The sequence below is a fragment of the Glycine soja genome, chromosome 15 (assembly GCF_004193775.1).
Source record: "Glycine soja cultivar W05 chromosome 15, ASM419377v2, whole genome shotgun sequence".
NCBI lineage: Eukaryota > Viridiplantae > Streptophyta > Magnoliopsida > Fabales > Fabaceae > Glycine > Glycine soja.
Window position 1 is genome coordinate 5,714,579 of NC_041016.1, and position 12,037 is coordinate 5,726,615.

At 35.3% G+C, this 12,037-nt stretch overlaps 2 protein-coding genes across 2 annotated transcripts; both read left to right on the forward strand.

Moving 5' to 3' along the window:
* Nucleotides 1–660: 660 nt before the first annotated feature.
* Nucleotides 661–3,177, forward strand: LOC114386544 (L-type lectin-domain containing receptor kinase VII.1-like). The gene is made up of 2 exons (XM_028346558.1): nucleotides 661–2,748; nucleotides 2,788–3,177. The coding sequence occupies exons 1-2, from the start codon at nucleotides 835–837 to the stop codon at nucleotides 2,872–2,874; spliced, it is 2,001 nt and encodes a 666-aa protein (XP_028202359.1). The 5' UTR covers nucleotides 661–834; the 3' UTR covers nucleotides 2,875–3,177.
* A 3,091-nt stretch (nucleotides 3,178–6,268) lies between these two features.
* LOC114386480 (3-ketoacyl-CoA synthase 15-like) lies at nucleotides 6,269–9,059 on the forward strand. Its single transcript, XM_028346497.1, has 3 exons — nucleotides 6,269–6,992; nucleotides 7,293–7,877; nucleotides 8,252–9,059. The coding sequence occupies exons 1-3, from the start codon at nucleotides 6,600–6,602 to the stop codon at nucleotides 8,801–8,803; spliced, it is 1,530 nt and encodes a 509-aa protein (XP_028202298.1). The 5' UTR covers nucleotides 6,269–6,599; the 3' UTR covers nucleotides 8,804–9,059.
* Nucleotides 9,060–12,037: the final 2,978 nt, after the last annotated feature.

Below are 12,037 nucleotides of genomic sequence, written 5' to 3' on the forward strand. Positions count from 1 at the left end.
ATTTAAAAGTATTAATTTTTCTTCATAATTTTTTATATTAATTTAATTCCTGTAAAAAATAAAAAAAATATTTTTATTAATTTTTAATGGTAATTCCATTAGACGATTTTCTGACATAACTAATAAACTTAATTACTTTTTTTCTTAACTTTTTCAAGAACTCAAAAGACATCAAAATCTCATATTGCTTCATTTTCTCTTTTCTTAATCTAACAAGATAGTGCAAGAAAATTGCTTAAGAAGGAACGCAAAATTACATTTATTTAGGATATTTAACCACCAGAATTTGTTTAACTCATTATGGGTGTAACTGTTAGAATTTTTTTAAATTTATTTATAATCAAATTACACATAAATTAACCAACTAGACTAGATTAGATTACCCTCTAACATTAGAGTCTAACAGAATTATCATTGCCAGTAAAAATATATATCTTTTTTAAAAAAAAAAAACAAAATTAATATAATTTTTTTATAAAAACAAAATTAATACTTTTTAAATTTTATAAATATCTCAAACATATTTTACTCTTAAAGTAATGATATATCTTTGGAAGTAGTAGAAGAAGAATTAAGATTTATAATAATTCGTCTGTCTAACATAAACAACATTACTTAATTCCTAAATGATGATCAATGAGTTCAAATAGTTGACTCGAGAAATTTCCAAGGCCCCTATTTTTCATCCAATCCAGTGTTTTCCTACGTTATCAAGTCTCTCTCTCACCTACTTCAGTTTAAGTACGTGTTAAAACTCTTTCATCTTTTGTACTTAATCATTCTTCTTTTTTTCCCACACATGACACACCCCTCTGTTTCTTCTCCGCTAAAGACATGATCAGACACAAGCACACACACCCTCTTCTTCTGTTAATTCTCCTTCTTTTCAACTCAGCATGTGCCATTGATTTCGTCTTCAACGGCTTCAACTCCTCTGAAGTGTTGCTCTTTGGCAACGCCACCATCGACTCTCGAATTCTAACACTCACCCACCAGCAAAGTTTCTCTGTCGGTCGTGCCTTGTACAAAGAAAAAATCCCCGCCAAGAAACCAAACTCTTCTTACGTGTACCCTTTCTCCATCTCTTTCATCTTTGCCATGGCACCGTTTGAAGACACTCTTCCGGGGCACGGTTTAGTTTTCATCTTCACACCTATCACTGGCATCCACGGCACAAGTTCAGCACAACACCTCGGTCTGTTCAACCTCACCAACAACGGAAACTCAAGTAACCACGTGTTTGGTGTTGAGTTCGACGTGTTCCAGAACCAAGAGTTCGATGACATCAACGCCAACCATGTTGGGATTGACATAAACTCTCTTAAGTCTTATGTTTCCCATGATGCTGGGTATTGGCCAGATGGTGGTGACAAGTCCTTTAAGGAATTGGCGCTTAACAGTGGTGAGAATTACCAAGTTTGGATTGACTATGAAGATTCTTGGGTTAATGTTACCATGGCACCGGTGGGTATGAAAAGGCCTAGTAGGCCTTTGTTCAATGTTTCTCTCAACTTATCTCAGGTTTTTGAGGATGAAATGTTTGTTGGGTTTACTAGTGCCACTGGCCAATTAGTTGAGAGCCATAAGATTTTGGGGTGGAGTTTCAGCAATGAGAATTTTTCATTAAGTGATGAACTTATTACTATTGGGTTACCTTCTTTTGTTCTTCCAAAGGATTCAATTTTTAAGTCCAAGGGGCTTGTTGCAGGGTTTACTGTTGGAGTTTTCTTTGTTGTTTGTCTATTGGTTTTGTTGGCACTGTTTTTGATTCAGAGGAAGCGTGTGAAAGAAAGGAAGAGGCTGGAAATGGAAGATTGGGAGTTGGAGTATTGGCCACATAGAATGGCGTATGAAGAAATTGAGGCAGCAACAAAAGGGTTCTCTGAGGAGAATGTGATTGGGGTTGGTGGGAATGGGAAAGTCTACAAGGGTGTTCTGAGAGGAGGGGTGGAGGTTGCTGTGAAGCGCATTTCTCATGAAAATGATGGTTTGCGAGAGTTTCTTGCTGAAGTTTCAAGCCTTGGGAGACTGAAGCAAAGGAATTTGGTAGGGTTGAGAGGTTGGTGCAAGAAAGATGTTGGGAATTTCTTGTTAATTTATGATTACATGGAAAATAGGAGCTTGGACAAGTGGGTGTTTGATTGTGATGAGAGCAAGATGTTAAGTTATGAAGACAGAATAAGGATTCTTAAAGATGTAGCTTTTGCAGTGTTGTACTTGCATGAGGGGTGGGAAGCTAAGGTTGTGCATAGGGACATCAAGGCCAGCAATGTTTTACTTGATAAGGATATGAATGGAAGGCTTGGGGATTTTGGGTTAGCTAGAATGCATAGCCATGGTCAAGTTGCTAGCACCACAAAATTGGTTGGAACAGTGGGGTATATGGCTCCTGAAGTGATTAAGACTGGAAGAGCTTCCACTCAGACAGATGTTTACATGTTTGGAATCTTGATTTTGGAGGTCTTGTGTGGAAGGAGACCTTTAGAAGAGGGTAAGTCACCTCTGGTGGAGTGGATTTGGCAACTAATGGTACAAGGGCAAGTTGAGTGTGCACTTGATGAAAGGCTAAGGGCTAAGGGAGATTTCAATGTGCAAGAAATGGAGAGGGTAATGCACTTGGGTTTGTTGTGTGCCTACCCTGAACCAAAGGCCAGACCCACAATGAGACAGGTGGTGAATGTTTTAGAGGGGAAGAATGAGGTAGACGACTCAGAAATTGAGAATATGGATACCTATTTGCTCCAACAGTTGAAATCAAGGGATATATTGTCTGAATATTCTCAGTATTTTAGCTATACGTCACACCCAACTTTCCAAGATATTCGTCACTCTTCCTCAATGTCTCTTACTTGGTCCGAAGTTGAGGGTAGGTGAATCTGTGTCATGAATGACAACATAGGATTTGTTCATTAGCTCATGGTTGCATCAAACATTGGATTCATTTTCTAGCAGCAGGAATTGGATTTGGTGCTACCGGAGACTGTGAAGCCAAAACGCATGTATCATTTAGCAAATTCATTTATCATCTAATCGGATTGGTTTGGAAGAAGAAAGCTTCTTTTTTTTTTTTTTTACAATACAAATTATATACAGTCCAATTTTACAGTTTTGATTTTTTTTGTACAGAATGTACCGTTATAGTTTTTGATCCTGATATATCATGGTTGATTACCTCTATTGTATTAGTTTCTACTTTGACAAAACTTTATCCTGATTTTATGATTAATGTCACTATTATGGAAGGAATCTGCCAGCAGTTAATTTCCCAAAAGCCATCATAATACCTTTTAGTTTTTTGGTTAACGTAAGGAAGCAAAATAAGAAGATTGATTTTTGCCGTCATATGATTGTCGTTAGGTGGGAATTGGCAGCAGCCGCAGAATCAGCACCTAATAAGCAAAGCTATATATTGACATCACCAAGAAACGAGTGGCATTTTCACTTGCAAGAATGTAGTGATTTGTCAACAAGCTGGTGGCGTCCATGATCCTTGTCTTGCCATACCATAAACTAAGGCTATAATGTCAAGATATTTTAAGTCTCTTTAACTATAGTTACACTCATATTTGCAACCTTCTAGTAGCTATAGTAGTAAAAATCATAATGTAATTATAACCTGACTCCAAATTTAAAACTTTATCATCAATATCGATCTATGGTTTAGTGATAGAATCGTGCCTGCCAGCTGGAACCGGGTGCATTAATTCTGCGTGATAGCCCACCCGCAAACAATTTGGTTCTTAATTTCTTCTCTTTTTTTTTTTTTTTAAGGAAATACTAGATAAAAAAAATTTAAGATAACACGTTTAATGTTTTAATGTCCCGGCCCACTGTCTCATGAGAACCGAGTCAACTGACCCAGCAAAACCACGAGAGTTTTACATTATGAGATGACAAAAAATCACGTCTCGTGTTATAGCTTGGTTTCCACCGAATCAATAGTGAAGCATACTTTTAGACGTTAGTTTTATGAGTTGAAAGACCAAATTTTCCACCCCCAGTGGTCCTGTACCAGAAAACTTCAAGGTCTTTTTCCTTTTCATTTATTGTGGGACATTATCCAACCAGCAGTACTCTTATGCTTTTGGGAAACGTATGATCGGGTGATACTTTTTCCGTAGTACTAGCCAAAGATTGCCAGTGGATGAATTTAAATGATTTCATTGTAAACTCTAACTAATCAAATGTTTAGCAATATGAATTGTCTGTGAACAATTTATTGAATTAATATGTACGAATAACACTACACACTAATTTTATTTATGAATTATAAAAAATGAGTAAATTAATTATTGCGGTACATCTAAGACGATTCTGCCTTGGTCCTAACAACATTGGTACGGTCAACGCGCTTTGGCAAATAAAAATCCATATTAATTTATTGAATTGGTTTGGGAGTTGGACAACAGATAGCAGAAAGAAAGAGGTAAACAAAGGGCGGAAAAGGCAATGCATCTAGCCCCCAAGAATAGGGTTGGGTTGGTTTTTTAAAATGATCTATTTCATTGTATCATTCCCCTTGCCATTGGTACATGGGCACCTTGATCAATCAATTTTGAGATATTTATTATTATTATTTAACTATATTGAATGTTCACTTAAAAAAACAATACTGAATGTATATTTTTGGACTTTATTAAACTTAAATGCAAATCTTAATTAATTTTTTAATTTTAATTCATTTTCACATTTTGTTCTAATTTAGGTCATGACTTTTTTTTTTTTTGAGGGAGTTTAGGTCATGACTTAGGTTCTAGTGATATGATTGAAGTGATCTTGGGCTCAACGAAAAACTCAAATAAAAGATCTATACTTTTCTTGAATAGGTTCTAGGTAGATTCAATGTGGAACATGGATTAATTTGTGTTTGAAGTTGTAAACGACGTTCTAACTAGGCACCTGATACATGTGTAGTATCTTAAGCATATCTTGAATTGTAAAGGTTGAAATGAAATGGGACAAGTGCCAAAATTTTTAGGATAAACTTCTCCACAACTTTTATGAAGACACCTAAAGTCAATTCAGTCATTTGGAGGGACAAACAATTTGATAGCAGTGATGCACAATATTTGGCCTGTATCTCGACTGGTCTTTAAGTCATTAATTTTGTCTGTGTACCTCTTCTTGGATTTTGAGATTACTTTTGTTTTGGGTTTTTTAAAATGAAAATAGGGAGGCCAGAAGAATTTTAATTTTCAAAAGAAAATGTTATCTAAGTAGTCAGTAACTTGGCTGAAGTTGAAAGGATGTAAGGGTAACTTTTGTGTAGATTAGAGGCAGAGATTGAACTGAAGTTTATTTCGCATGAAATATTATGGAATAAAAATTATGGTTGAATTGCATAGTATATCGGAGTATGTGAATAAGATGGGGAACTGAGAAGTTGGGTTCGAAAGAACAGCTGAATTGTTGATTTTATGAAAGAAGGCATGCTCGAAATTATTAATTAGAATAGGGATATATGATTCACTTATGATTTTATATATTCTATTAATACTTTAAAAAAATTATTTTTTTTCCAATCATATCATAAACTTTATCATATTTTTTTATTTATATATATATATATATATATATAAAATATTTTTTCACTCTCTCTAAATGTTAGATTTGAGCATCCACCAAACATTTTCCTATTAATAATTAACAATATTTCTGTTAAGACGAAAAACCAAATGCAAATGTAATTATTACCCATGTATGTTTACTCATCAAATCAAAATCTCTGAAAAAATGGTCATGATTTTTAATGGCGATTTAGTCTCTTGTCTTCTCCATCATTGATGATGCCACATTATTTTTAAGCTTTGGCATTTTAGGCTTGTCGTTGGTCGTTGGTCTTATATTAAAAACTTCAATGCTTTTGTTTGTTATCTCGGATTTCACAGGTAGGATTAGATTACAAATAATGTGCTGAACTTTTTTAGCCAGTCAATTACGTATGTCATAACAAGAAACCATATTAATTTAATTAAATCCTTATCTTCACAAGTGGACAGGTTATGAACTTAATATCTAAATCCTGTTCTGCTCTATTTTCAATTGTCTCACACTTTCATTGTAGTAATAACTAGTAAGTATAAAATAGTTTCATTTAAAAATTTTCAATTTTTCATTTTCAGGTCTAAAATATGATCTTTGAAACAGGATGACATTTTTTGAGCTGCGGTATGGAGCTTATGATTTATGACTGTGTTACACAAATTTTTGCTTCCTGAGGAAGGAAACTGATTAACGGAATTAATATTATTAAAAAAGAGGATGGAAATTGACATGCTCCTCTTGCATGCAATTTTAATGGTGCTGTAAATCTGCTGCTCAAACGCATTCATGCACAATGTACCTATTCAGTTTGCATTCTCCGTAAAATCCTTAGCATCATTTACCATGCCAAGCAGCAAGTGTTTCTCCAACTGAGGACACTAATTCCTATATATTTATATCTCATCAAGCTTCTTTGACTTTCAATAATTTTCTATTTACTTTTGCACTTCTATCCCGCTGCATTAGCTGACTAAAATCCTCCACATATTTGCTTCTTTCCACCATTTTTTTCTGCATTCAACACACTCAGCTTATTGTAACACAATTCTTCCCCCATGTCAAAAGAAAGTGAGGAGTTTTCCACAGAGATTGTGCAGAGAGGTGTTGAGAACTCTGGCCCAAATGCTGGCTCTCTTTCTTTCTCTGTGAAAGTGAGGCCTAGACTGCCAGATTTCCTTAGTTCAGTTAATCTAAAATATGTGAAATTGGGTTATGGCTACCTCATAAGCCATCGCTTGTACTTATTGCTGGCACCACCTCTCCTTGCAGTCTTCATTGCTCGTATTGGAAAGTTCACTTGGCAAGACCTCTATGAGAAATATGGCCTCATTGAGGTCCTATTTATATCAGCACTTTTGTGCCTAATGCTATATTTTTATGCTGACTTAACACCCGGCTCTACCTATTTGCTTGATTTCTCATGTTTTCTCCCTTCAAATGAATACAAGGTAAAAACAAACACACTTTTTCTTAACTAGTACCCACTCTTCACAAGTGTGGATGAGTTTTAGCTTTTATTGTCATCTTTAGTCTATCTTCATTGTTTAGTTTTGAGTAAGTTGAGTATGTATTTATAATTTTATAATTTAACTATGTGTATTAACTTTATAATAACGACCTTAAAAGTCACACTAACATATATACAAACCTGAACACTTAGTTTTTTGGCAATATGCTTGAGGGGGTAAGCCTATTTATTTTTTAAATTCCAATGTTGGCATGCATTCAATAATAGGGTATTTATGCAGATCTCTAAGGCAGAGTTCATTCAGTTGGCCAAAAAATCTAGGAATTTCAATGAAACCGCCATTGAGTTTCAAGAACGAGTTCTTAAGAAATCTGGCATAGGCGATGAAACCTACCTGCCAAAAGGAGTTTTCCGCCCTGGTTACAGAAACTCACTGAATGATGGCAGGCAAGAGGTATCAATGGTGATGTTTGGGGCAATTAAGGACCTTCTTGCTGCCACAAAAGTGAAACCAAAGGATATCAGAATCCTGATCGTAAACTGTGGAATACTAAACACCACCCCATCCCTCTCATCAATGATAGTAAACCATTTCAAGCTTAGGCATGATATCCATAGTTTCAACCTTGGTGGGATGGGTTGCGCTGCTGGAATCACAGCTATTGATCTTGCTAAAGACCTTCTGGATGCTTATCCAAGAACTTATGCACTTGTAGTTAGCACAGAAGCTGTGAGCTCTACATGGTACAGTGGCAATGACATTGACATGTTGCTTCCCAATTGCTTCTTCAAAATGGGAGCTGCAGCCATCATGCTCTCAAATTTCTGTCTAGATAGATGGCGCGCCAAGTATGAACTCAAACAGGTATTTCTCCATAGAATTTGACTCCTCTAAAGTGAAACGAGAAAACAATTATATACAGTTCTTTATGGTACTTTTGGTGCTGTTATCTAATTTGAATAAGAGTATTATCTCAGTAATCTATGCAATATAGGTTTACATTTACATTAAAGGTCAACATAGATTATCGAAATAAAACTTCAATTCTAATTAGAGAACAATAAAAAAGCACTAAGGGACTGTATAAAAATTTTGTCCATAAAGAGTGGATACACCTCTACTATGTTACTTTATACATGTACCTCTTAATGTCATTATAACTTTTGTTAAGTTTTCTATGAGATCAATTTTAGGATCATTATCTTAATGCTTTGATCTATGACTAATGCATGTGGCAGCTGGTCCGAACACACAAAGGGATGGACAACAGAAGCTACAAAAGCATACATCAAAAGGAAGACAGTGAAGGGAGGAAGGGCATTTCTGTGAGCAAAGATGTCATAGAGGTTGGAGGCCATGCATTAAAGGCCAACATCACCACACTAGGCCCACTAGTGCTACCCGTTTCAGAGCAGCTTCACTTCTTCACCAACTTGATCTTCAAGAAAAAGAAAACAAAGCCATACATTCCTGATTACAAGCTGGCATTCGAGCACATGTGCATTCTGGCAACAAGCAAGAAAGTGCTGGATGAGATTCAGAAGAATTTGGAGCTCACAGAGGAGTACATGGAAGCATCAAGGAAGACATTGGAGCGATTTGGCAACACATCAAGCAGCAGCATTTGGTATGAACTGGCTTATCTTGAGTTAAACTCAAGGATCAAAAGGGGTGATCGGGTTTGCCAGATAGCTCTTGGGGCCGGGTTCATGTGTAACAGTGTTGTGTGGAAGGCCCTTAGGAATGTTGGGAGACCCAAGCAGAGTCCTTGGATTGAGGATGAATGCTGAACTAGTAGTATAGCTACATAACTTTATTGCATGCTGCTAACAAAGAACCTTAAAAGGAGAAACATTGAGCCAAGGCTGCTGTATTAGTGAATGACACTGATACTCTATTGTATCTGGCTAAAATTATAGTAGTATTTCTTTTTTCTTCGGTTGTGGGTTTTTTTCTTCAGAAAAATATAATAGTATCTCGGATCCTATTTATAAGAAACAATTATTTCTTATAAATAGCACTGGAGGTACTAGTATTAATTAGGAGATTGGAAAATTTAATTTTAAAAAATATTCTGAAGAATAAAAAGCTGGAGTTGTAGATCTGTGATAGAACTATACTCAAAATTGAATGCCACCAGCAGCAATGGTTACAAATAGTTTGAGGTCTCATCACCCTCTTATTATTCCCCAATTTTCTCTCTGCCCTAACTAACTTCTCCCATTCTATTTATAGGTTGTTAACTAACCGTTAGTTATCCCAGTGTTTTAACTAACTGACGGCTTTTTAATTCTTCCAAAGATATCTCCTAACATACATTTTTCCCCATCTATCTAGTCCTCGAAATTTCTACCAGAATGGGCTTAACATACAAAATCAAAATATTTAGGTATTATATTGGGAGCAATGATACTCGTACATGAATCACTTATAATTTCATACATCCTACCAATACTTTTTTTTTTTTATCTTTCTATTTCCATCACATCATAAATTCTATTATACGAATATTTTTTTTATCCTCTTTTACTCTCTAGATATTGGATAGCATATTGGCTGTTCACCTAACATTTTTCTTACATTAGATGTTCTCACCAACACTTTCTTTTGATTTAATTAGCAGCCCCTTCCTGAAAAAACGAGGGCGGTGTCAATTGGGATGTTAATGAAAGAAAAGGCTTCAAACTAAAGAACAAAAATTTAAAATCTGACAGAAATCACATTTGATCATCTGATATGATGTAGCAGCAATCTCCATATAATTGGAAGAGGAAACCACCATTTTGGTCTTTGAAATTGTAACACCTTCTCAACTTGGTTCCTGAAATTAACAAACTTAAAAAAAAAAAATTCTGAAATAAAAATCTATGGAATTGGCTTTCATTAGCCATGTAGATCCAAATTGTCACGACCATTTGTTAACACTCTTAACCGTGCTGAATTGACCCATTCAGTGATGAGAAGTCTCCACTTTCCTCGGTCAGAGGAGGAATGACATTACCTTCCGAACGGAAAACTCGGTCCAGCAATTTCAACACTGCATTTGATTCAGGTCTCATACATATCCTACATGTCATATTCAGTTGGGGGAGAATGAAGTAGTTGCTTTGCTTCATTGCACAATTGCAAACACTTAGTTTGTCCCACAGCTGAAGGAAACTTGTAGAATTTACATGAGATAAAAAGTCCAATGTAGTGTTGCGATTGCTGGTACTGAGTTGCCATTCGAAAGGAAACTCACCCCTGTTCTAACCATAGAAATTAAAGACTTGTCAACAATGAGAATAGTATTAGGAAAATGTCTCTAATTTCGAGGATCCAATTTCCCCTGATATTGTCATGTCCCTTCAAAACATAAAAGAGAAAAGGTGAACATCAAGACAGAAAAACAAACAGAGACAGGTTACATTTTACTGAGTGGCCTCAACATAAAAATAGTACGAGGGATATGAAGCAAAATGGAGGATTTGAGCGGCTATATGAAGCAAGGAAGCCAACAGGCACTAGGGTTTCTGGACCTTTTGACATCTGAGGAGAAAGATTTATTACCTGTTAGAATGAAAGAATGAGCAGGTGGATGAGAGTGAGGGCCACTTAGCTAAAAAACAATCGTCCTGAAAATGGAGGGGGAAGAAGTTTTAATGGATTGAACAATGTGGTATAAGTTTGGAGATTAATCCCACAGTGATGAAGGGAAAATGAATGACATGAACTCGAAGGCATAGAGGTACGAAGAGAAATGAGTTGGGAGGGGCATCTCTTCTAGTGTGTGGGTTATGAGAAAGGATTGAGAGTGAGTTTATTTATGCTAGAGTCATAATTAAGGGAAGATCATGAGAGGAGGAACGAGAATCAGAGGGTGTGGTCCTGTGAGAAAGTTGCGTGTTGCGTGTTGCATGTTAAAATCAATGACAGTATCCATGCATGCAAGTTTGCTGGAACTTAATTTGTTACACAGTTGTACCGTACCCCTTGCATGAAATGGGAAAGAAAAAGCCAGCCAAAAAGTAAGAGAGAAACTAATTTGAATAATTACTATATCAAAATTCAAAAAGCTACACCATGCCTTGCAAATTGCAATGACCTTAAGACCACAAACCTATCTACACAAAAGCAAGTCTCCGCTAAAATGAACTTTAAACTTTATTGAAATTGTGCATTAACAACTTCAGATTTTGGTTTATTTGTGGTTAATATAAACCGAGAAATTATTTTCTAACTAGAGCTCTACTAAATGTAACAAATTCACAAATCACAATGAAGCTCGGCCATATATATGTCTTTAGGCCCGTCCAAGCTTGTAACAAATTCACAGAATCTCCCCGTCCAAGCTCTTCGGGAAAGCCATATATGTCTTTTGCCCAAAGTCAGGTTTCAAACACTTTTCCAAGTAATAAGTTCACGTTATTGAATTCTGCCAACTTATTAGATACGCGTTTGTAAAATTGTTTTTGAACAACATGATTTGGTAAATTTGATTTTAAATTAACCGTGAGTTTTGTTGTAATTTGATCTTTGTTTGAATAACAAATATTAAAAGATTAATTTTGACTGATAAAGTTGTTTAGAAATTTGTTATCAAAATTGATTTTGGATGTCAAATTATCAAAATATGCATGTACATGTGTCTGATCTTTCTCATTCATCAAGACAATTGGGGTATACTTTGAAACATTTTGTGATTCAAGTTTAAGGTGATTGTTAGGGATTTGACAAGTGTACCAAATGTTCAAGTAATAAAGTTTTGGAAGTCCGAATATCGAATTTCATAGGAATTTTGTGTTGTACTTATTTTGGATATTTTTCAATTTATAAGAGGAAGAAATAATAAAAGAGAAGGGTAGAAGATAGAATAGGAAATAAATAATAAGGAATTATAAAAAGCAAAAGAATTAAGAGCAGAATAATTCAAGAGGAAATTCGATGGAATGCAAGTGTTAGGACCTAACATGTCTTGTTTGTCTAGGATGTATGATTTTATAATTTTTCTTTATCAATTCAGGTGATTTTATTCTATCCACATA